Genomic DNA, 26,099 nt, shown 5'->3' with positions numbered 1-26,099 from the left:
CCTGCACCCACTAATATCCTGAGACAGACTGGAAAACCTCTGAGCCTATCTCCACAAATGCCTCTGTGGCTTATGAGAAAAAATGCCCAGATCTTTCAATTTATAGTCCTTGCTTCAGGTTCTTTCCCTGTAAATCCTCTTTCCATCTGGTAATAAATAAGCACCAATTCTAATTCTTCCCTTAATGTTTTTATTTGTTACACATCAGGAGAAATTTAACAAGATTTTCCAAACAGAAAGAAAGAACAAAATATGAACTCTTTGTAATTATAATCCTCAAGATGCAACTATCTGAAAAACATTTTTCAGGGTAGTGATTAACCAAATGAAGAGGAAAGAAAAATCTGAAGACATGGAAAAAGGAATTCACATATAGAAGTAATTTTACAGAATAACTCTTCCCTTCATCTACCATTTCCTACCGAGGAATGGCACAGATCTGGTAGGGAGGTGGCTTCATCGTGCTCCCAAAAACAAACTTGGTGTTGACTTCCTTCACTCCTTCTGGAAGGGTGAACGTGAATGCCTGTAGCAGGGTGGAAAAGACAATAAAGAGCTCCATCCTTGCCAACAGCTCCCCCATGCACACACGCTGCCCTGTGAAGAGACAGAAAAGGCAATCAACCAAAAGGTTTCTACCATACCTCCCTCTCTAATCTGCTCGTTTGCTTGTTTTCTGCAGACCTTGTCCTTTTCTCTTAACTTTGTCATTTAATGGTTCGGGACTGAAAGGCTGCTTTTGTTTCCACAGAAAGTTTTGATCTATATTTACAGCAGGCAGGAAAACATTACAGAAATGATCACCAGGGTGATATAGTTTACACTTATAGTCTTCCTAGCACCATGGATTTTCCTGCCACTACTTTGATAATTGGATCTCTTCTCCAAGAAAAATTGGATCTGTCTCCGAAGAAAAACTTTTCCATGTGTCATTCCTTCTCTTCCTATCTTTTCCACGTACAGTCGGACCTCTCCCTTCTTGGAGATCTTTAGGGCAGTGGAATGTGTGTATACGCCCTTTCATGGGTCCCTTCCCAGTCATTTTGGGGAATGAATGGATCTTGAGTTGTTATCACAAGGAGTAAATAAATCCCTGTTCAGTGCACATACCTATTGCGAATGGTAAGAATGCTTCTCTGTTTACAAAGTTTCCATCTTTATCCAGAAAGTGGCCTGGGTTGAACTGATCAGGTGTCTCCCATTTTCCAGGATCAGACAGAACAGAGTCTATATTTGCAAGAATTACGGTGTTCTGAAAAAAGAGGAACAATGGTGTGAACAGAAATTACCACCTTAGAATCTACTAATATTTAGGACAAAGTGCACCTTTCCTTGTGAAAGGCCACCAACAGAGACAGTCAGAGCTTAGGGGCACTGCTAGAACACAGAGGATACAAGAGTTCATGTCCCTAATCAGAAAAACCCTCAAAAGCCTGTCTGAAATCATCTGATGGACCAAAATCAAAGATATTCAAATATGCAGCACATTTGTACCTTTGGAACATGATATCCCAGCAGCTCCGTGTCCTTCAGACTCAGTCTGGGAAGTGCAATTAAGATTATATTACTGTATCGCTGGATCTCGTGAACTACAGCGTTTGTATAGGGCAACTTCTTTCTGTCCTCATAGCAAAATACATGGGAACAACCAAGAACAGCATCCAGCTCCTTCTGAACTTTCTCTAAGGAGGAATATTCAGCTTTAAATATACAACCAACAATTTATAAAGTCTGCATTCATTTTTCTTATTGCTTTTTACAGTCAAAATAGCATCCAACAAGATGAAAAAGATATTTTATAAAAAAGAATGCCTTCAACTTCCCATACGATGATCTGAGTAAAATCTGAAGTTAAGGTTGTTTATAGGTTGCATACCCAAATAATACTTCAAAAATAGTAATGGCAGATTAAGTAATTCTATAAGAAGATGTAGGTTCCTGTTACATTTATTGTTCTAAGGTAATTTATAAAAATATTTTTATTAGTATTTATTTTTACAAGCAGGGAGTCAACTGGAAAAAAATATTAACTGTGTATTAGGAGAGAAGTTTAGTAATTGATCAAGGATTATTCTTCACTTAGAAGCACACAGATTTTGCTTGTCATCTACAGGTGGCCTAACTGCTATCCTGTAATTACTTGCCTTCGGAAGCACTTACACAATTAATTAATTAATTTAATTAATGTAATTAATTAATTAAATTACTTTTTCTCAAGAACTTCTTTTTTTTTTAACTTATAATATGAGCTGAATTGGCAATTTCTGATTAATTTTTTATTAATAATACAGCCTTTATAATTGCAATTAGAATCGCCCAAGGAAACTTAAGAATGTTTTAATATATCCTAAGAGGGTGAGAGACCATGTGAAAATTCAGTACATGCAATCCAGTCTCAAATTTTAGGTCTTTTGGAGCAGTGCTTTGTAACAAAAATCAGAGATCCTTTCTCCTTTACACTTCCGCTATTTTCTACTTGCCAGGCTCCTGCTGTGCCTGGTACCAAGCTTAAACTCTCAAATATGAGGCTGTTGAAGTGATTTATATACCTTCTAATCCTTTCTATCTCATACACTCTGACTCTACCTTTTCACTCATTTTACTCTGCCAACCTGTATCTTTCTTCTGTTAATATCATTATTAAAAGCACACATTTTCAAGATACTCAGCCCAATATACTCAACCCTGTTTATATATAGATATCTGTGTTTGAAGTTCTAAGACTGATGGAATAACTACATATATTAAAAACATCCCACTGTATTTTAGTTATTTCTGCTGCAAGAAGCGAGGAGCAAATCAAGGAATAGCAGTCATGGATTTAAAAGGATGACCTGAAGGCTCCACCTTGTCCTCAGTGGAAGTCTAATCATTCTTGTCTGTGGAAAGGCAATGGAGCAATTTACCTTGTCAGAGACTAAACTCCTCCATCTAATTAAATTAATCACATCTTGCATTCTGTGTAGATCTCTTGAAAACAAAACCTGAAATAACTGGCCTGTATGTTAGAAAGGATACATCAAGAAACAGATACGTTCAGTTCACCTGATTTATACTCTAATAATTAGTTTGCTCTACTATTCTTTGAAGAGGCACTGCTACTATTTGAACTTGTATAATTGCTAAAGAGTTGGAGACCTCTTTGGATGTGCTTACCTTGAATGTCAGGATAAATCGCCATAAAGAGCAATGCCCAACGTAAAGTGGTGGCTGTAGTTTCTGTACCTGCTATAAAGAGGTCAAAAATAGTCTGGATCAAATTTTCTTCATCGTAAGTAGATTCAGCATCTCCTTTAGTCTGCAGATATGAATTGAAAAGAAAGTTATGGCACACAAAAAAAGAACTAAACCACCTCACAGGAGTATTTACTGATACTACACAAAAAGCCCTCACCTTCCTTCCCCCACAAAAGAAAAAAACAGGCACACACAAAAAACCCAAGCAAACAAAACAAACAAACAAACAAAAAAATCCACATAAACCACAAAACCACAAAAGGGCTAGAAAATAAAATTTTCTGAATAAAAGGAAACCATTTTCTAATATTCTCCAATACACATGTCAATTTATCTTATCCATATACACATCTTGTTCTTCAGCCATGACACAGTTACTACTGTACATACTTTCTACTCCTGCTGCAAATCTCATCATAACTGTCATTTCTAGTTGTAACTTAACCATATGCAGATCTGTTGCTATTGTAGTTATGGATAATCTACCTGAAAATTAACTCACTTTATTACTTCTTCCTCTTGCTGCTATCATTTACTGTCAGGTTTTTTCATTCATCTGTGTATAAGGTTTCCTATGGAGAAATTGTATACTTCTATATTTATATTAGATATCATTATAATCAAAGGAACACTTAAAATCGCTTGTTGTTAGTGAAGTGTGAGAGGAGTTCAGAGATACTCACTTTATCTATCTCAGCCAAATAGTAATCGATGAAATCTCGATTTTCGTCCGCTTTTCTTTTTTCTTTGTGGCTTTCAACTTCCTTTGCTAATAGAGCTTTCACAAAATCTAATTTGGACTCAGCCTCTTTATATGCTGCTAGGAAATGACTTGTAAGCCAGGGAAACAGTTCACATACCTATAAAATAGATATTTTAGATATGTGGTATTACCTATAAATATGTGGTATTCAGCAAACTAAATTTGAATCCTATACAGGCTTCTGGGTAGTGATAAAAACAAATGAAAGACTGATGACTGAATCTTCCCCATTAGACTGAAAGGATAGTGCCTATCCCACGTGTCATTAAAGCCTTTCTAAATCCCATTTTTCTCTTGAGCAGAATTTCTCTTGGTTTTATACTACAAAATTATATGTATTACATATATGTGTACTATAAGATTATACAAATGTGATATACAAAGAATAAATTAAATTCCTCTGTACCCCAATTCTTTGCTAGGCTCACCTTTAGTACCAAGGACCTCCTACGAAACATGTCCCTGTTCTCACTTTATCCAACAAACATATTTCTATTTCATCACTAAAAAAACCCAGATCCAGGCTGACTTCCTTGACACATCTGCTGACTGAAAATAGAACTATCCAAACCCGGGTTTATTTTCTTATGGCAGAATACTGAATGCATTGAGATTTTACTCAGATCACCTTCTCATAGATGAGAAGCAAATGTATCACACCCTTGTGATATGCAAAACAATTAAATGACATAGAAATACTGAGGGGGGATTCCCTTCTGTTTATTCATTGTTCTAAACATATTCACACTCTTGTCCTTATACCATTACAAAACCACATCTCAGCAGAGAAGAAATAAAACACTTCCTAGGTGAATTCTATTCCTCTATTTCATTTCACTTCCTGTTTTCCCCTTTTAAAGATTGCATCATGTCCCTCCAGTTACAGAATTACTGCAGCTTAAATTATGCATTCGGCCATAACTTCTGGGCTCATCTATTTAAATGGCAATTGCATGACAAAGATTTATCTCCCCACAAGCCTATTCAGATTCCTGGCTTGTATTTCTTCTTCATCCTACTGCATAATTTTGCTTGACACTATCTGTCCACTTACCAGGAAAACAGATTAGTACAGCCCATCATTAAAGGATTGTACATCCCTGTGAAACACTGTGGAGAGCAGGACAGAATGAAATGCGGGACTAGAATGTTTTTGTTGGCTGTTGATATACAATTAAGATGTTTTAAGAACAGTTTATAAAAATACCTACTGAGAGAAGCTTGGAAATAGCTGAACCTGTGTCTACCCTGGCTAGAAGGTAGTTTAGGAATGATTCAACCTGCATCTCCTGGGATAAAAAATCATAAGTAGTTTTATTTTAGCTTATCTACCAAAAGTATTGAATTAGTCCTCAAATTCTCTAGGACCTTGAGTACAGCAGTTTCCAGTTAGTCAGAGATGGTGGAAATCATGCAAAACTGTGAAAAAGCCAGATGAGTTCCAGCAAGTTCTGCAGAAGCAGCTGCCTCATACATGGGTAAATTGACTTTTTGACTATACACAGTACTGTGGTTTCCATTCAAAACCTGTTCATTATAAAACTGCCCCTGTTTGAGGCCATCTGTGCCACTGCTTTGGCAGCTGCAGTCACAGCTGCACACACAGAAGCAAGAGAGAATTTTTCCCTCCAGTGGACCAAACCACTGAATTCTTGTAAGGATGTGCAGAGATGGGACAGGTGTTGCTGCCAAAAGCTATAGGGGAAAACTACCATTAAGCAATTTCATGACATGTTACCTTTGCACAAAACAGTTGCTCTACTTCATTTTCTATGAAGTTAGTTAGCAGTAGTGAAGGAAGTAGTAAAGACCCATATTACTCCTGACATTTTTTGACAGCCATATCATACCAGAATGAAGAAAGCCACTTTGCCAGACAGAAATTAATATTAGTCTTTCTCTGAGCTTTTCAGATATTTGGACCTGTATTTTACTGCTGAGTTTCAGGGATTGTTTCAAACACCACAGTTGTACAGGTAGTGCTTATGCAAGAAAGTCCTTTGTACGTCTCCCAGACATGTAACAAACCTTTGTGTTTCCATCTCTGTCCCCCAGACACAGGAAATGTCTGTCCTATGATGAAACATAAGCAATTGAAACAAGTTTTGAACTAGGCATCTGGAAGTACTGTTCTGATGCATACTTCAGCAATTCCAGGTGCACCAGTATTTATTTTTGTTATAGAAGTAACAATCAAGTTGCCTTTTTAATTGTCTATCTATAGAAAGCAATCAAACAAACAAACAAACAAAACTAATTTTCCTCACAAAAAAAGCGATGCTGTTCCCAAATGCTGTTATGGCATCGATGGATTCAATCAAGCGGTGGAAATTTTCATCATCTCTGGAGAAGCGATGTCCGAAAATCACAGAACAAATCACATTTGCGACAGCATGAACAACAGGCATAGTGGGGTCCAGAGGTTTTCCTGTAAAACAATGAACTGCATTCACTATTAGCACTTAACTGTTCCTGCTTTACCCACTGACAGGAGAACTGATAACATTTTGTAAACATTTCTGACATTAATTAGTTCACTGGATGGCAAATCCCAATTTGTTGGTAAAAAGCCCGAGTCAAAAAGTAACTTCAGACACCTAAAACACACTGATGGTTAAAAAAACGCAAAACTGCTGGTGGGAATGGAATTAGTAGTAATAATTACAAAAATGCCCAGATTCCACTGAACCTTGGCATCAGTAGATCTCATGTTTGGCAATAACCAGGGTACCAAAATTGTCAGATGAGACATTAAATACATAGATGAATTGAGAACTACCTCCTATTCTTTGCTCATATAATGATAGAATATTTGAGCCTACTACCTATGGACTCACCCTGTTATTCAGTAGCACAACCTGAACAAACTCCCTCTCTACTGAGGAGCTTCACCACAAGCCATGTGAGCTGAGCTTTTTCCACTGCACTTACCAGAGCAGAGAACAGGGTTGTGCAGCCTTGATCAAAGCATTTCATATTTTATGTTTTGTTTTTCTTTTCTGCACAGGAGTATGGGGTGTTGTGACACTGATTTTGTTACTGTTTGCTCTTACCCTGATGCTGTTGCCATGAGTAATGTAAAGCTGACTCAGAAGTAATAGCACTAACAGATAGGGACCAGTATACACATACTGGTATATTATATATACTGGTATATACAACCAGATAGGAGATTCCAGTTCTAAGCTCAGGCTGTGGGGTTTCACACTCCTGCAAGGAAATGTCTCATGCAGGTCACATGATACAGACCTTTGAGACTCAGCTCTGCATATACACTTTAAACCCATTTTTGTAATCAAATAGTTTGAAAAGCTAATGGTAACCCATCCTTCAGCAAAATCTCCCACTGCACAGACTGACCTGCCCACCAAGTCACATACCATTGGTTTTCTGTAAATATTCCACCAAATGACAGGCCTCCTCTTGTAGCCGATACTCCTGGGTTTTCTTCCCTACTCCCATTTTCCTCATTGTTGCAATTCCAAAACGCCTCTGCTGCTTCCAGAGATGGCCATTAGAGAACATAACACCTGGGATCATAATGAATTAATGCTGTCAATACCTTATAAATTAATGAATTGATACAGTTGATACATCCAAGAAGCTGCTCTTTTATTCTAATTATTTCAAATTTTTACCAGCATTCCTCTTTCCTTTCTTCTTGCAGTTTAGCCATCTATTTCCTGTATAGAAACTCTCACATTACTTCTATGGTGCCATTATTGTTCCAACAATAATGCTGGAATCAGAAATAGAACTGTTTCAAAAAACTCATGAAAATAATAAACTTTTTTCCCAATTATAAATTAAGGGCATTGAGGCTCTAAATCAATTTCCAAAACTAGGGTTGGAACGAACACATGAAAAGAATTTCTGAGAATAATAATTACCATTTCCATGTGACACAAAGTGAAAGAGACCTCCTGTGGGCCTTCCAGCAACATCTTCAGCATGAACAGTCAGACCTTCTTTCACTGCCTGAAACCCTTGTAGGACAACTACAGGACCTTGTGGAACCCATAAGGTGAAGATATTACCATAAATTTTGGCCATCTGTAGAACAAAGCAGTATCAGAACAACATGGGTAAGAACCAGTACATTTAAATCAAACAAAATAAACCAGATCCTTTCCCTTGGCAGGTGCCCCAAGGGTGACTGACTTTGAGAAGAGAGCAGCAAATCTGTTTTTACATATTATGTAGTCTGAAGTCAGGTTTCTATCTAAAGTCTCACTTACTAAAGATCAAGATGTTTCTAAAACGTTAACCAACATTGCCAAAGTCTGCAAATGCTATTTATCACGTCTTACAATTCAAACTCATTGTAGATGGTCTCTTACATCTTCACTATCTATTACAAGAAAGCATTAGCTCATGAGTTTGACATGACCCATCTACAGGTTCCCCTTTGTGTATCAAGACTAGCAAAAGCAGCCAAGAAGGTGACTGATGCAGGAATCACCCTCTCCTTTCTAGCTCAGCTGTGATAGCCTTGTCTTCAAATGCTGTGCATGCAGAAATCACTGGAAGTGGGCAAGACAGTCCTTGCCCTGGCTGCTGAATCAGGAACTAGAAAAGTAGCAAGTCTGTGGAGCAGAATGGCCCGGGAAGAGGGGGATATTGCCAAAACATCCCAAGAAATTCAGGACTAAAGGAGTACAAAATTTTGCTGCTTGGGAGCAAACAAGAGGGAACAGGTATGCACACTGAGTAAAAATGCATATGGACATGCTTGCACATTTGTGTTTAATTCCATTTTTGTAAGGACTAATTCATGTCTTTTGAAATCTTGGGATGAACAATACTGTTCTTCAGGTTTGGGGGGTCAGATATAGAAGAAGAGGCAGCAGACAGGCACTGCCTATTATTTTATGCTGTAGAATAACACTACTTTGGCTTGAAATAGGCAGCTCAAGAGCAAAGAACTGGCAGGATATGGAAGAACCAGGGAAAAGGAAGGTTGAATATAAAGAGAGAAAATTAGGTGATATTACTTATACATATAAATGTTAAATATTTAATATATATGTATGGGGATTATAAAACAACATGGTACAAACTTTAGAAATGCTAGACATTACAACTGGACTTAAAAAAGGGCTTGAGTATAGGCATACAGTGAATTAGTTCAGTCACTTAAAAGCTCAGTCATGCTCAGAAGACTGAAGTCTCTTGTGAAAATCTGACCAAATTGTATGTCAGAAAAAAAAGGATTCTAAGATCTTTCAAAAAATCTGTTGAATAAGTATAAAAAACCTCATCCTTTCTATACTGAAAACATATATGCCCTCAGTAGCAATTTCAAGGAATACTTAAAATTGCCAGTGCAACAACAGAGATACAAAAGGTTACACAGAACTAAAGACTCTGTTGTAAAATGCGTCTTTTTCCTATGTGTAAGGCAGGACTATTATCATCAGTATGGTTTTGTTCGTAAGCACATAAGGTTTTAATTGTTTATTTCATTGTAAGTGCAAATTTTCATACCAAGAAACAGATATTTTAATCATCTCCATTTTCACATTTATGTAATTTAGAATAAATCCCTCCCTAGCATTCAAAATAAGACTATGTTAAACACATTTTCTTTCAAATCAGCTTATGAGTCTACTAATTATTTGCCAGAAAATACATACTTTTTTAAGGTTCTCATGATGAATTCTGAAGTTCATCTGCAACAGGTTTCCAAAGAAGGGGTATGGAGTTGGTCCAGGGGGGAGTCGTCTTCGCATCCATTGCAGTTTCAGGAACTGTATAATCAGCAGAGACACCACAAAAAATACCAGCACTCCACTCACTGTTACCATTTCCCTCCTGATTTACACAGCAACGTTGTCTCTGGACAGCTGCTCTGTAGACAGAGGATAGACCCACTTTATCTTGCTTTGCTGGTACCTCCCCAAGAAGAGAAAAAGATGTTGAAATTTCTGTGCCTCTCCATCTTTCCCTCTTTATCACTTTAATTCTCCACCCCAGAGAATTAATTGTTCTTATTTTTAAGCGTATATGTCATCACTCCTTCACATTGCAGCTATAAATCTGTCAATCGTTGTTTCTTCAAGGGATGCAAAATGTAGGTTTATTGTTTACCTCCTTGTGCCATGACAGCTGCTGTGACAAAAATCTTTGCCCACAATTCTAGTTTCATAAAAAAACTCTTGCAAGAACAGAGAAATAAAAAAAATTTCCCAAGAGTTTTCACACCCAAGGATGGTGGGGTTAATGAAAGTTCAGGCTGATCAGTAGCCATCACGTGCACCAACCACATGCACTGCCCCTTCACTTGCCCCATATTATTGTTTGACTCTGATGTTCTCTGCTACTCCTTTAATATTTTGGTTTTCCTCACGGTTTGTATTGTAAGGTCTTTGGCCAAACCTTTTAATTTTGTGCCTGGGGCACATAAAATGTAAATTACTCAAATTAATCATTGGGTAACAGGAGTTTGATGATTATAATGGCATAACACCCAGGTGTCCACAGACTCCCTGTTCAGCTGCACGGGTAAGTGGGGCTGCATGGTTTTCATGACGAAGCAGAAAGCATAATTTCTCCCTCCTCCTCCAGCTGCCTCTCTGCTAATCCCACTGAATTGCTTGCAGCAGGAGTAAAGATGATGCACAGCTGCCTCTGTGAGCTTCTTTCACAAGCACTCTCATGCACCTGAGCAAATCCAGCTCTGCAAAGTGGGGCATTTCAGACAATACAGCTTTGGCGCTTGCGCAGGAACAGCACTAGCTTAGACTCGGCTCATCTGACTTAGTCAGGAGCATGTGGCATTCTGGGAAGTCACCTAAGATGGTCTTCCTGCTCACATGCCAAACTTATGGAGCTGGCACAGCTAAAACCAAAAGTTGTGAGGTGTGAAGCAAGTTGATTTACCCCAGAAGCGAGGCAGAGAGATAACATTTGCCCAGTGTTGCTGGCCAGCAGTTGAACTGAGAGCTGGGATCAAACTGAGGAACTGAATTGTCTACTTCAGAGACCACTTGTATGACTTGTAGTTCCTTCACTGATGTTGTGCTTTCTATATCTCAAACTGCTCCCAACTCTGAATTCAGTATTTTCCAAAGTCTCCTTGAGAGGACACTCACAGCCCCCGAGGCTTGCCTGCCCTGTGCACTTGCAGTCCCATCTGGCCCCTGAACAGTCCTGGCTGGCTACTCTGCATCTCCCCTGGCTCTCCAGACTTACTCTGACTTTTCCACACAAATTAGCCACATTCTGGTGATTGTACCTCGCAGCCTAGATGTGAATTGCTTGCATTTAGAAAGGCAGCTGCCAAACAGCTTTGCCAAGTCTTTGGAAGAGACATTAAAGGGAATACAAATTGCTTTCCTCCTCATACAAGATGGTGTTGGGGGACCAGGAAAAGGGAAGCCTGGTAAGATAAGATCAATTCAATTCTCACCTTCCATGAGAATTGAATCCTTGGGTAGGCGGGGTTAGAGCTCAGCAGAACAGAAAGATATCCCTCTAACCAGTGAATCCTCCTGCTTTCCCTTTCCCCAGGAGAGCTCCTGGCCTGTTCTCTTCTCTTTGTGCCTTTCAGCTCTCAGAGGAAGATCCATTCACCCTCTGCTTAGACTTTGGAACTGAAACATGCCATGGCCTGTGCCTTACTAGCCTCATGGCAGCTTGTCTGCACCCCATTACTTACACTCTACGCCCCAAATTCAGTTTCAGGAATAATCCCCACCTCCCACTCACAAAGCTCATGGCCAGGCAAGTACTGGATGCAGCTACTCAGAGAGGGAGCTCACCTTCCCACGTTAATAACAGGGTTTCAGGACATGTTCCCTGCCTCACCTGCCTGCTGCCCTACCCTGAGGGGTGATGATAGGAAAGCACATTTTTTTAGATACTGTCTGACAGGGATAGATATCAACAGCTAGAGAGAAATCATATGAGGAGTGGCTGAGGGAGCTGGGGGTGTTTAGCCTGGAGAAAACGAGGCTCAGGGGAGAACTTATCACTCTCTACAACTGCCTGAAAGGAAGCTGTAGCCAGGTGGGTGTCAGCTTCTTCTCCCAGATGACAAAAGATGGGACAGGAGGACATAGCCTCAAGCTGTGCCAGAGGGGGTTCAGGTTGGACATCAGGAAGAATTTCTTCGTGGAAATGGTTTTGAGGCATTGGAATGGGTTACCCAGAGAAGCGGTGGAGTCAGCATCTCTGCAGGTGTTCAAGAAACGACTGGAGGTGGCACTTATTGACATGGTCTAGTTGACAGGGTTTTATTCATTCAAAGGTTGCACTCAATGATCTCAGAGGTCTTTTCCAACCTAAATGATTCTGTGAAATGAGGCAGCAGAAGCATGTAAACAAAACCTGACTCTTGAAGAGGGAAAACCTGGGGGTCTTGGAAAAAACTCACAATGGAGATACCATTCCTTTATAAAAATGTATAAAGGGACTTCTATCTCCACTGGGGTCTTTCTTAAGATACTTCAGGTGAAAAAAGATTTAAAGCAATGTAGATCCCATTTGTCTATTCCTAAACCTTTCCTCCTATTCGGTCTCTCATTTGTCCTATACTCTGAGATGCCTGAGACTTGGGTGTCAACACAGCAGGCACCAGTTACCCAGTTGCTTCATGCAACCCACCCTCCACTCCTGACAGAGTCTACATCAACCCCACACAGTGCAGCACCACACAGAGCTAGAAATGGATTAGAGAGCAGGAGAGCCACATCAGCTTGATCTGCTTGGCGAACTGAGCTAACACATCTCTTCTGCCAAGCAATGAGTAGCTGCAGCAGCAGCAGGCTTCAGATCAATGGGAGTCATGATAAAAGCACCCAGTGGCCCCTACCCAGAAGCCTGAGAAAAGAGCACTAACACTTAGGATACTGTCCTCCTTCACAAAAATGAAACACATCTTTTAAACCAATAATATTATATTAAGGAAAGTAAAGTCTGACATGGTGGATAAACAGGGCAATGACAACCAATTCTTGAAGCATAATTGCAATAACAGTTGTGAAGCCTTTTCCTCAAGGAAAGAAATGGATAAAGCAACAGTGCATGTGCTACACCTACTAGCAGTCCTCACTCTGATCCTGAATTTTAAATCTTGCTGGGTAACAAAGCCAACCTCACAGTGAGAGTGGCTTCTGGCACTTGCTGCCACTACCCCTGCTTGGGCACTGCTCCTCCCAGCATGCACTCAAACTCAGCAGCTCTGCTGACAGGCTCCTGTCAGAAGGCTGTTTGTGTGCAGCTGCCCCGTGCTCACACAGAACTCCCATAAACCTTGATTCACACACAGCTTTTGGGAAACACCACTTCAATGTCTCCTACCCTGCTCCCCCTTTGCAGGTACCAAGCTTTGCTCCACAGGACTGCAAGCTGTCCCCTTAACTGTGCATTTGGGCGTCTGTCACGTGAAAGGTGGGAGTTTAGATTTTTGTTTCTCAGTCCCTTAGGAAAGTGGAGACTCTGATGTCAGACAGTCTGTCAGCATCTCGTAATGAGACCCTTCACTGAGAGATTCACAAGATCAGAGGGTACCTGATCTCCCTTGTTAGGGGGAACTCAGCAGAGCCAAGGCCCCTCAGCGGGTCCTGCAAATGGTGTTATCCACTGCTGGCAACTGCAAGGACTCACTTTAACAGTTTATAGAATAACACTTTTTATTAATACAAATTGTGACAGATTAATAAGGTTTGAAGGTTGTCAGTGATAGTTGTCTACTGCAAAAATATGTTTCAAACCAATCTACTGATACATATATTAAGTAAGCACAAGTTCTGATACGAAACAATCTACTAATATGCTATGGGGTAAGCACAAACAAAAAGCAGCATTTAATGCATGTAGAGTATATTTCTCACCCCAGGTGTCCCTCTGGTGGGGGAGAAGAGGGACTCAGCCTGTTGACTGATCTCAGCAGTTTTGGTAGAAGTCTTATCCCACTTTCCCCCTATCCCCAACTTACTTTTATTCTATTTTCTTTATGTTTGGATGGAATTTGAGTGGCTCTAGTCATAAATACCTTTTATTTCTGATTGGTGTACCTAACTGGGGGGGGGGGGAGGGGTTGGTCATGCTGTGGTACCTGAGGAGGGGGTTTGACATGGTTGTTGTCTTCATCAGCAGAACATCTTGATTCTCCCTTACCAGACAGGTACTGCATGGTCTCAGCACCACAATGCTCTCCCATTTGGCTGGGATTAGAATGGAGGGGGCCACGCAGTCTCCACGTTGTTCCACACTCTGTTCTGTTTCTCTGAGTAGATGTTTATCACTGTGCTGGGGAGCACGTTGGCTTCAGTCCATCCAGGGAGCTGCAGCTCCTTTTTGCCGTAAAATTCTGAATCCCCTCCAGGTTTAACCCTATCCATCTTCCCACAGCATCCATAAAGAGACATGGCCAACTCAGTTTGTTGTACATCATGGTCATTACAAACCCCACAGCGTGAGAGGCTCCCTCTTTCATGGGATTTTCAGGCCAGCTCACTGCTCCATTACCACTTACACCCACTGTGTTTCCCCAGCAGTGGGGTTCCCCCCTGCAATTCTCCAGTAGGGAATAGGAGTTTACCTTTGCTTTCAGCACAAGTCAGGAGTCTCACACCCAAACGAAGGGCTGTGCTGTTGTACCTCTGTTGCTTCCAGTTTCAAGTAATCATCTCCCCATGACTCTCAGCTAAACAGACAAAGCAGCTGCCTCACAGCCAGTTGAGATTCCCCTGCACTACTCTCTATTCCCATGCAACCATACCTAGGGGCTCTGGCAATGCCCAGAGCCACCACCTCTGGGAACAGCATTCCCATACACCAGGATTTGAGAACATGTGGGAAGCCCCCTCAGCATCTGGCTTTAAAGTTCCTTCGCCCTCCAGGAAGATTCCTGACAAATTTTTGTAAGACTAGACAATTGTCTATGTTTATTTCATTGGTAACACAACAGGGAAAGAAAAAGAAGTACAGACATTTTCCAGAAGCAGGGAAAAGCAGAGTATTTTTCAAGGCTGGCTTCTTAGCCCTATAACACAGCAAGGACAGATTCACACTGAACTTGATGTAAAAATGAAAGCCATAAAAGTGGCACAAATATCAGCAAACCTGTGGTCACACCTCTTTCTTAAATCTCTAACACCTCACAGCCTAGCGCGGAACTGCACAGAGCTTGTATGGATGGGGTTTCATGGTGCTCCCAAAGACAAAGTCTGTGTTGACTTCCTTAACTCCTTCTGGTGTAGTGAACTTGAATGTCTGCAACAGCCTGCAGAAGATGATGAAAAGCTCCATCTTGGCCAGCACCTCTCCCAGACAAGCACGGTGGCCTGCAGAGGGTGAAGGGAAAGAGAAGTCAGTCCCCAGCGAGGTCTGTAACCAGAACCTGCTTCCCAGCTTTTCACAGGAGCATTGCTCAGCCTCATCAAGGAACAAAGAGCTTTGCTGAATTTGATGTTTTCCTCTCAGATTGAACTGGGCAAACAATTGAGATGTCTGCAATCCATCTTTGCAGGACCTGCTTGGATTACAGAAAAAGATGCCAAGGTTGCTTCTCAGAAGTTTCTTTCTTCGGCCTTTTTAGCCACCAGCGCACTTGTAACAAATGTGGGTAGAGCCCTTTCCAAATCATCGTTCGTAAAGCCTAGCCATGAACCTATAGGACTCTCCAGTTCTATGAATGGACTCTCAGTCTCTTGATTCCAAATAAGAAAAACAAGAAAGTATCTTCAGGTTGCCTCACAGTTTCCACTTAGAACAGGCTGACTTGTCTTCACAAATAACAGTGAAAAATCAGAATACAGAAGACATTCTACATCTGATGAAACATTTTCCCACATAATGCTTTCAGTGAAAACAACTTGTTACAGAAAAATCTCTTCCCAATTTATTAATTAACTCTGTGAAGGATATAATTCCTAGAGTCAGACAGTGACAAACTTTGAAATGTAGTGGTTAGCTCCTTCGACTTGGATGTGAGAAACTAATGTTCAAATTCCTCTTCTGCCCAATTTAGGCCAGAAACCTGAGCCTGACGTTTTCACATCTCTGTTGAGGGCTCTGACAACCAGGCTATTCCCTCCTGGCATGATACTCAAGAGCTGTTGTTTGTTTAAGCTTCTATAAACTCCCACACTGGTGAAAGAGTGACTCCAGAAGCTCCACAGGAAAGACATAGCCAGCTGGGATGTATTTGATCCAGCTTCTGGATCTCCTATTCATCTTTCTGCACTCATGAATATGGAATTATTTATACAAAATAAATCAGCTCCAGCACAGCAGCCTGCCACAGAACAGCCACTGTAAGAGCATAATCCAGCATATGCAGAGGATGACCAGGGACAACAGCGTAAGGACTCAAGTCCACAAAGATTGGGAATTCTAGGGCCTTACTCCTTTTACTTTCTCTGCATTTTCACAAAAATCTAAGAGTAAGTTTTTATACAGTTACCAAGCAACTTTTTTTGGCGGTCAGTCATTTTTCTGGCCTGGGAAAACCATGTGCTTCTGTACTTTGGGATTATACTCCCCTTTGGCCTTCTCCACAGTCAAAATTACACAGCTTCACCTAACCCACACAAGCGGGTTCAGTTCTCAGTGCACCTACCTGCTGAGAAGGCTAAGAAGGCCTCTCGGGTCACAAAATTTCCATCCTTGTCCAAGAAATGACCAGGGTTGAACTGGTGAGGAGTCTCCCAGTAGTCAGGGTCAAAAAGAGTAGAGTCTATGTTTGCCATAATTAGAGTGCCCTGAAAGGAAGATGTTGTTGGTGCAGTTATGACTCTCAGACATTAAGAAGAAAAGGACACAAACAGATTCTAGCTATAATTCTGCACATGGAGAGGCTGCAGAAATGAAAGATTATTTTATTAGGAAAAAGAAAATGAATCTCAGACAGTTCTGAGGGGTTTTTCTCAAAAAACAAATAAGCAAAGAAACTTCACTATTTCAGGTTCAGGGATTTCCCTGCTGTATTCTTTCTTGTGCCTTTATTTCCAATCTGTTAGGTGGCAGTTCAGAAGAAGTTGGTTGTGGGAAAACATCTTCATTATATTTCAAATATGATGCCAGAGAGGTGATAATAAGAAAAAGAAGTCCTTGGTGAATGCAGTAAATGCTTAGTGTTGTCTCAGACATCACCAATGAAGAAAACATCCCATCTCTCAGTTGTCCACATGGCAGACAATATCCTGGCATTAATAGTCTGCAGCACCTTCCCTATGGACACCACTGTCCATTTTGGGCAGGTCTTCTCTGTGGTCTTGTGGTAGTGTAAGAGCTCAAATGCTTATAAAGTATTTAAAATCACACCCTCTTGGAAAGTACACCATCAGCACTCTCACAGAACACTAGTTCAGTAAGGGTGAAACTGGGCTTTTGGCAAGCACTGTCAGTCATTTATGAGAAAAGTCACAGGCCAGAGGGCATGGCAGGGGAGAAGTGCTGTCTGCCAGGGCCATCACCAACACCCATCCATCCTGAACTGGAGGGAAAAGGGCTTAGTGGTAAACACAACTGCAAGGACCTTAACTCACGGCCAAAGATCACATTGGAACACAAAGGATATCTGTACCTTTGGAAGCTGATACCCCAAAACAGTTGTATCCTTCACTGTTTCTCTAGGAATCGTGATTAAAATAATGCTACTGAAGCGTAAGATCTCATGAACCACAGCATTTGTATATGGCAGCTTCTTCCGATCCTCATAGCAGATGAGATGGGAGGGACTCAGGACAGCATCCAACTCCTTCTGAACTTTTTCTGAAAAAAAAAAGAAATCCATTATAGATATAAGAACACTGTTTAGCATGAAACAGCGCTTTCATTTCCTTTTTGGATTATAGTACTGATAGAAAAAACTACAATATATAAATAATTTATACTTACGGTATGTTAAACTCTAAATACATTTTTATATCTATACAGTTATGATTTTACTACACTCTATTTCCTAGTTGATAGGTTCTGTGTTCAGACCCAACAGATTCATTGAGCTTTATATTTAAAGGAAGAGGAGCAAACTTTAACTGAAACAAAAACTTCTTATGAAGAGATCAATTCAGTTAAGCTATTATTTTTACTCTAGGTAAATACAGACTCACAGCACACTAATGAGGGTGTTGCAAGGAAGCCATCACAACAAACTGATGTAATGCTGAGAACTGAAACAGGAAAATATTACTACACCATCACCAACTGTTAATCTCTTTGGGCTGTTATCTCAGCTTCAGTAACTAACACAGTTTATATAGTCTTAGAGGGTTTAAGGTCTGATTTCATACTTAAAACCTAAACTAGTAAGCTCAGAGGTTTTTTTTATTTTATCAGCATTTGAAAGGTATATGTGTGCACAGGGTTCTGTTTTTCCAGCATTCTAGCATCAAAAGAATGAAAAAAATATGCTTACAGTACTGAAACAGTCTGACAAAAATCAGCAAGACAAAATTCACTGTCAGAAGCTGAACATCCCTGAAATTATTTTAAAATATCTCTCTGAAATATTTTTGCAACACTGGCTTAATAAAAAAAAAAGTCAAGAATATAATCTTAAAAAAAAAAAAGGAAAACTTGATTTTAAGAAAAAACTTGGTCTTAGCCAAAAAAAAAAGAAAAAAAAAAAGTAGAACAGTTAATTCTTCAACTTGAATCATACCCATGTTTGTGTCTACAACTCACCTTGGATGTCAGGATAAGCCAACATATAGAGCAGAGCCCAACGCAGAGTGGTGGCCGTGGTCTCTGTGCCACCAAAGAAAAGGTCAAAAACAGACTGCACCATGTTGTCTTCATCAAATGTAGAATTCGGGATATTTTTAGTCTACAGGTGTCAAGGAGAAATGTAAAATGGGGTACATCTGTGTAACAGCACTGAGACAGACAGCAATCACTGTATTTAAAGGAAAAATATTTCTGGAGGGCAGAGAAAAATACAGGTACCTGAGCAGAACACAGGTTCTGCAAAGACTATCCTCAAATAAGTACCTTGATACTGTTATGCTACCTTCTGTTTACTTCCACAGCAGAAAACACATTTCAAAGTATAATATATATGTTACCCTTTCAAAATATTTATGCTATGTTTTTGCCATCATTTTAAAATTGTTCTTATAATCATACAGTACTACTAAGCACAAAAATAATAAAAGCAAATATTAATAAGGCACAAAGAATCAGAATTAGGCAGCCATCTAAATGCCCCAACCTTTTCAAGGTCCTCCCTACCGCCCACTGCCCAGCCCTCACTAAGGATTCCACAGGATGACAACAAGCCAATGTAAATAATGTGTACTACTAGAACAAGTTATTGAACAAACTATTCAAAGGTCATATTTTGACTTTGACAGCAGGGTTTTTAAACTGTAGTTGTAGAGCTCTGTACTAATGCTGGTGTGTACAGACAACTGTAGGGAAGGGACAGAGAACCCTTTATGACTGGATCTATGTTACATACAGCATGAATTACTCACTTTCTCTATCTGATCCAGGTAAAAGTCAATGAAATCTTCTGGTTCACCTATTCTGCCTTTTTCCCTGTGGCTTTTGATTTCCTGCCTTACAAAGGAACAAACAAAATCCCGTGAAAATACTGCTTTCTGTAGAGATCCTGAGAGACGCTCTGCAGCCCAGGTGAAAATTTCACTGATCTGTGGAGCAAGCATTCAACACAAAGGCAGTAAGTGAAAACCATATGAGAAGACTGGTGATAGAGATACAGTGTGGACATTTTTGGTGCTAAATTGCTGAATTAATTTCTCTTGGAAAAATGCCGTGTCACCAAAGAGAAATGTTGGGTACATGTGGAGTACATGAACACACATTAAAACCCCAAATTAAAGACAACACGGTTTCCATCCTGGAATCTTTCCTATTCTTACTGCATAACTCCACTGTTAATTCACCAACAAAATAATCTGCTTTTGCAGATAGATGTAACATGTATTATTATTAATAAATCTCATATTAATAAACATTTATCTCTATTACCTTAGCACACAGGAAAAAAAATTCATTCTCTTTCATTCTCACACAAAGAGTATCACCTTTTCACCTTAACAACCTTGGTGTTTCTCCTACAGAAAAGTTCAGTATCCCAAGCATATTGCCTTTGCTGGGACATTCTAATAAAGATTATTAATGTAATATTCATAACTGAATTATGTCAAACCCAAAGCACTGCAGGTCCAGTTCATATTCACAGTCAACATTTTTATCAGTATTAAATAATGCAATAACTATCATAATAGATCATTGTATAATTATATTGGAATAAATAATGTGCTCAATAAACAAATAAGGTGCATATTAAATAAGTAATTTTCTCACATAATAAATGCGGCTGTTCCCAAAAGCCACTATAGCATTGTATGCCTCAATCAGCTGACGGAAGGTTTCATCTTCTAGGGAGAAGCGATGTCCAAAAACCACAGCACAGATCACATTAGAGACAGCATGGACAATGGGGAAGGAAGGGTCAACAGCTTTTCCTGCAGACAGAGGAAAGCATTCATCTCCAAAGCACTTCCTTTACCTCCTTTGCTATTTGGGAAGCAAGATCACAGTGACATTTTATAATAGATGCCCTCTATGGTATTTAGACTGTTATTCACAAACTGTGTTACTCACAAACACAAAATTCACTGGCAAATGTAATAAAAGATAAACCTCATTCAAAAATGAGGACAGCAAGGCATCAAATCTTTAACTCCCAGACTTAGAGGTTTTTTGTTTGTTTTCTTTTTTTTTTTTTTTTAGTAATCTCAGTCTTGGTGTTGATCCCAAAATACGTGTTGCTGAGGTCTGACTGTACAGTTTCAATTGCACTTTAAATCTAAGATGTGCCCAAACCCACTTCATTCTGGAGCAAAAACAGTATTCGCCCTCAGAGTCCTGCAGACTCTGTGTCAGTTCCCAAGCACTGTGCCAAAGCCGTACCATCTTTGTCTCTGAAGAACTCGACCAGGTAATGGGCCTCAGTTTGTATCCCACGCTCCATTCCTTTATTCCCCATTCCCAGTTTTCGGAGAGCTCCGATTCCAAAATGTCTCTGTTGTTTCCAGATGAGACCGTTGGAGACCAAGATACCTTCATCCAACAAGAATCAATTTTATGTCATGTTAACATTCATACAATTGTAAATGATAAACACCATAAGAATCACCTTCTCATCATGCTGCTGCTCAAAGAGGAGTGTTCTTTTAATTGTATGTTATAAGAGGCAGAGTAAACACCTTGGTTAAGATATTCCCAGCCCTGCAAAAAAACCTACTCAGGTCTCTGGCCTCACCCACATGCTTTCCAAACCTAGTCCTATTCTTTCTGAAGCATCCAAGAACAGCGGTCATCACTCAAACCTCCACCCAGCAGCCTGCTGAAAGCTGCAATAATGTGGGTTGGTTGTTGCCTTTTATTTGCCCAGGCTTTGAAAAAAAATTAATCTTTCCCCTTATCCATATAGAAAGGCTTGTAGCCCAGTTGATGCAATCTCTTACAAGACCTAATTTATTATCTTGTACAATCTTCTAATACAATTAATACTTACTTGTAAGCTGTGCTTGCCAACATCCCTGTGAGGACATTGCGTCCTTACAGATGTTGCCACATGTTAACTCTGCAGGAATGGCAAACACAGCTTTCCTCAACCAAAAGTAAGTTCAGGTTTCCTCCACCTGGAAACCTGGTGGTGTCTCTGATTAAGCTACTCACAACCAACAGAAAGATTTTTGTGGAGGTTATTGGGGAGGTCTGGGCATTTCCTGTGCTTGAGCTTCTCAACCTTATGCAAAACTGGATATCATCACATCTCCCTGTTGCTTATGCTTCAAAAATAAAGTGGATAATTGGTTCTGAGCACTCACTGTCTATGCTACGAAGTCTCTGGCTTTTAGGGATCCTGCTTTTACACCAGATACTGAGCTCTTGCCCTGGTCCAGGTCCCTCCTGGAAAGACAATGAAGCCAGGGCAAGAACTACTCAGCAAAAACCAGAGAAGGAAGAACAGGCTTTAGCCAGTCTGCAAACAGCTTCCTGCGACCAGAGTTCAGTTGCTTTTCTCCACAGCACCCAGATAAAAAGTGTCAATACAGATCCTTCCAAATGGACTGAAATGGCTCCAGACTTGATAATCTCTATTCCTTAAAGAGGTTTTTTTCTACTTATATTAGCTAGTACTATAACTTAAAGGTTTCCAGATTGTAAATAACATGCAAGAAATCATGACTGAGGATAAAAGCATCTGCTCTATCTACTCTGGATAAGAGCCTGACGGAAGTAAATTCAATTATTTCTGTTTTAAACACAGCACTGTCTTTATTCTCCATCCACCACAATTCAGCAGTGTCTCCGATAGCACAATAAGAAGCTCTGAACAAGGATATGTTGCACCTACACTCTGGCTAATACATTTAAAGCCCCAGTCATCTTCCTGTGACTTTGTACTTCAGAACAAGGCTAGATCTTATTCACAGCACTGTACATGCTTTCCTACAGCAACTTTTGCTCTAAACAAACAGCTGGGAGCATAAAGAATTACTTGAGACTCAGCTTGCAGAGGAGGCTGCAAGCTCCAAATTATTTCAAATTGGGACATACAGACAACATTAAGAATTGACAAACAAGACCTAGCTACATATAAATATTGCTGCTCTGGTGAGATTCTGAAACATATATGTGACAGTGGGACTTTGGAGACCACTTAGGGTGATGCTACAGAATTATATGATTCACCTTGAGCAGACAGAATAAGTCAACTGGGAACTTCCAGTGAGGAAAACATGAGAGGAAGCAAAGAAAGTCAAGGATGAAGTCCTGCCACGGACATGAACATCTTACCCTTTCCATTTGCCAACTTGTTGAAGACAAAGGTCTGTAGTCGCCCAGAAACATCCTCTGAGTTGGTGGTGAGACCGTCCTTCACAGCTTGGAATCCATAGAGCACCACCACAGGTCTGTGACCCATCCACAAGGTGCAGATGTTGCCATAGGTTTTTGCCATCTGCAGGTTAGATCAATGTCAAAAAATACCCACGGCAGAAACATCAACCAACATGCACACATGATGGGCTGCTCTCTTCCAGTATGACATTACTCAGGGGTTCAGGAGATGAAAAGGGACAGTGGTTGTGTTTTGCAGTGGGGGTGCCTACCAAAAAGGTTTGGGGTCTCTCTGGGAACACACAATTTACAGAAATGGAAGCAGTGAAAGAATAAACCCTCTTCCCCTTCTTAACACTTACCTTGGATTGCCCTTGCAATAGTAACCATTAGGTAAATGCCCCTGAGTGTCTACAGATCTATATGAGCTTTCATGTGAAATTTCACCTGCCCTTTCTTCATTACAATTTTCAACTCAGGCAACAACCAGAACTTCTTGAAATTATGTATTCCAGGTGTAACTCTCCTTCTAGTACTGCAGATTTCAAGTTTCAGTGGCGGGAACTCTTTCCCTCTTATACACAAATACTGTCAACTGAGGCATCTGAGCATAGATCCCACCTCTGGGTAGTGATGGGGACTGCTCTCAGGCAGTGCTGTGGGTATTCTGAAAGGACCAAGTCCCTGACTCTAGACAAAGAAACAGTACAGCTCCATCCTCTCACAGTGATGAACATGTACCCATCAGAAAAATTAAGCCTCAAGCTCTTTTAAGTTCTCTTTTCCTGAAGCCAGCCCTCTCCAGCTGCAGCCAGGCACCCCCAGACCTGCAGGTTGCCCTTAGCACATAAGGAAAGGTCGCAACTTGAAAAATATATCAACACACTGGATTCTTTTGTGATGTTTTGGCTCAGTGGAGAATGTAGAAAACTGAAAGAATCTCTATTAACATGCTTAGATGGACCTAAGTCTTCCCATTAGGTCTTTCCTTTCACCATCATTTACACCCTTAGCTTATCTGCAAGGAGTGCATCCCAGACTGGACTCCAGAGAAACAACAGAGCAAAGGATTTGGCTGCACACAGAATACAATCTTTTTTCCATCCCATGACAGCAGAAGACATCCTGGTGTCCTTTTCACATCTTCTGAATTCAAGACACCTTGTTTTAAAAGATTTTTAATACATGCCTGTGGTGCAAAATCTGAGAACCACTTTTTTCTTTCAAGGCTAAACACTCCCTTAAAAACAGAAGTCTTTTTTGAAGCAAATCTACTCTCTTCAGTTCTGTTTAAGTTGCACACATACCAGCTTTCATATGAATCATATGTCTGCAGATTTTACTTAACAGGTTTGGACACCTAATTTAACTTCCACAAGTTACCTTCTCTCAGGATTAAGTTCTCCCTGCTATCACATCAGCCTATCAACAGCCACCACCGGTTTTTTACAGGTTTTCCCTCAATAGCTCTTTAGTTCACATCTGCAAATACATACCTTTCTCAGGCTCCCATGATCAGTTCTAAACTTTACCCACCACATGCTTCCAACGATGGGAAATGGGGTCGGTCCAGGAGGAAAATCACGACTCTTCCATTGCAATTTCAAGAACTGTGCACTAAGAAGAAACAAACCCAGGGATATGAGAATTACACTTATCATTATTTCACACCTCCAAACTCTTATCACCAAGAAAGCTGCTATGAATCTCTCTGTTGAAATGACTCTGGATTGTTCTTCTTAACTCTTCCCTAGCAAAATGAAGCTTTCTGAATTTTTCACCTCCCTTCTTTCCTACCACTCTTCCTGATCTGAGACAATGAGGAGTCTTCCCATTCTTGAATGTATTTAATACATCACTATGCTGCAATATGCTAATAGCTACCGTGACTTTAAGATCAAGCAGAGGCTAGAAGGCAGAAACCTCAGCCAGAAACATCCCTTTGAGCAATCAATCAGTTTGACAGAAGATGTCACTCAAAACACTGATTATGTGCACATCAAGAGCTCAGGTACAAAGCTGCAGCTGTCAGCCAGCTACAGACAAGAACAGGAGCATTCACCAGGTAGCATTTGTGGGGCAGAGGCAAAAGTAAGCAGTCAGTAACCCTGTACAAGAGTGGGTGCAAATGCAGACTTAGGAACCAAGAGTAATGAGGTATTGTAACCTGAGTTTTCACAGTAAACAACACAGATGAACTGCAAAGAGAACAGTGAAGGATCAAACATAATTAGTACTATTGACAAAAAGTGTAACAGACCTCATATCCCAGTTCATCATTGTTAGGTCCCAGAAGCTGCCCTTTAACACAGCTTGCAGCAGCACAGCTGCCTCACAGCACAGCACATTCCACCTCAGCTATGTATGTTTGGAGCAACATTTCCCCACAGTGGTTGCTGAGGGCCTGGCAAGTTTCTGATGTTCTAGGAGAGGGGAGGTTGCAGTGTGCAAACTCAGGGGGTCTGTAAGAATCCCAGGAGAACAAGTGCACTTGCTTTTTCTCATTTTACTTGTGGAAAAGTCCTGGTGTGATAGCACTGTCAGAGATACAGGTCTGCAGAACAGCACAGGGATGGGTTCTGCAACCTGATGGGCTGCACTTTACCTTGTGCCAGTGACTTCACTGACAGCAGGAGTCCACCGAGGCAATCCTACTGCACTCCTCTGGGAACACAACAGCCTTTGCTTTTGTTCTGCCCAAATTCTGCCAGAAGCAGTACACTGTCTCCTCACACAGAGTACAGGAGGGCAGGGAGCACAGGTCAATGCTCTTCGGGGATCACCATACCCCTGGATGAAAGAGGTGAAATAAGGACCAAAATACAAATAAAGTAATGGTGAGAGCAAGCAGGTAGAGGCAGGTGTTTACAGAGAACCTTTTTGCAAGCAGGTTGTTTTGGGGAAAATCAGTTTTCCTTCTTCCAATATCTTCATTAGATGTGAGCAGTACTTCTCCATGCAAGTTGCTCATTATTATCTGACAAATACTATCCAAGAGCTCATAGGCAGAGATGGCAGGTGTTTGGTCAGCTCAGAAAACCTCCTTTTCTAATGGAAGTTTTAGACCGTAGGAGTGGGAAGAAAATACAGAGAAAGAACTCAACAGAAAGTCATACCTGCCATCTACAACTTGGCTTTTATTCACTCTTCAAACTCTTTTGAAAAGTGAATGTCAGGGTTGATTAGGCCCAGAGAGATAAAGCAAGTTCCTGAGAGTCACAGACAAGCTATGAACAGACCTAGGAACAGAATTTGAAGTTCTCAATTT

General features: G+C 40.5%; 2 protein-coding genes across 2 annotated transcripts; both read right to left on the bottom strand.

Annotated features, from left to right (window-relative positions):
- Positions 1–263: 263 nt before the first annotated feature.
- On the bottom strand, positions 264–10,343 carry LOC135419556 (cytochrome P450 2J6-like). The gene is made up of 9 exons (XM_064666086.1): positions 9,637–10,343; positions 7,891–8,053; positions 7,381–7,530; positions 6,268–6,428; positions 3,921–4,097; positions 3,157–3,298; positions 1,495–1,682; positions 1,111–1,252; positions 264–597 (listed from the first exon to the last, which is right to left on the bottom strand). Exons 1-9 carry the CDS (start codon positions 9,805–9,807, stop codon positions 419–421), a joined length of 1,473 nt encoding a protein of 490 aa, XP_064522156.1. The 5' UTR covers positions 9,808–10,343; the 3' UTR covers positions 264–418.
- A 3,314-nt stretch (positions 10,344–13,657) lies between these two features.
- On the bottom strand, positions 13,658–25,557 carry LOC135419554 (cytochrome P450 2J4-like). The gene is made up of 9 exons (XM_064666084.1): positions 24,328–25,557; positions 22,790–22,952; positions 20,894–21,043; positions 20,285–20,445; positions 19,429–19,605; positions 18,638–18,779; positions 17,535–17,722; positions 16,569–16,710; positions 13,658–15,291 (listed from the first exon to the last, which is right to left on the bottom strand). Exons 1-9 carry the CDS (start codon positions 24,490–24,492, stop codon positions 15,113–15,115), a joined length of 1,467 nt encoding a protein of 488 aa, XP_064522154.1. The 5' UTR covers positions 24,493–25,557; the 3' UTR covers positions 13,658–15,112.
- Positions 25,558–26,099: the final 542 nt, after the last annotated feature.

Source organism: Pseudopipra pipra, chromosome 10, assembly GCF_036250125.1.
Source record: "Pseudopipra pipra isolate bDixPip1 chromosome 10, bDixPip1.hap1, whole genome shotgun sequence".
In the NCBI taxonomy this organism is placed as follows: Eukaryota; Metazoa; Chordata; class Aves; order Passeriformes; family Pipridae; genus Pseudopipra; species Pseudopipra pipra.
The sequence above is the reverse complement of the archived record's forward strand: the minus strand, read 5'-3'. Positions and strand labels throughout refer to the sequence as shown.

Coding starts and splice junctions, on each gene's coding strand:
- LOC135419554 (XM_064666084.1), bottom strand. CDS start 24,492: ATGATAAGTGTAATTCTCATATCCCTGGGTTTGTTTCTTCTTAGTGCA. Junction 17,723..18,637: donor GGCTTATCCTGACATCCAAG/GTGAGTTGTAGA, acceptor TTTTTTTTTCAG/AAAAAGTTCAGAAGGAGTTG. Junction 15,292..16,568: donor CTTCTTAGCCTTCTCAGCAG/GTAGGTGCACTG, acceptor CACCCTCTGCAG/GCCACCGTGCTTGTCTGGGA.
- LOC135419556 (XM_064666086.1), bottom strand. CDS start 9,807: ATGGTAACAGTGAGTGGAGTGCTGGTATTTTTTGTGGTGTCTCTGCTG. Junction 1,253..1,494: donor TGGGATATCATGTTCCAAAG/GTACAAATGTGC, acceptor CTCTTTTTTCAG/AACACCGTAATTCTTGCAAA. Junction 598..1,110: donor ATTCTTACCATTCGCAATAG/GTATGTGCACTG, acceptor GTCTCTTCACAG/GGCAGCGTGTGTGCATGGGG.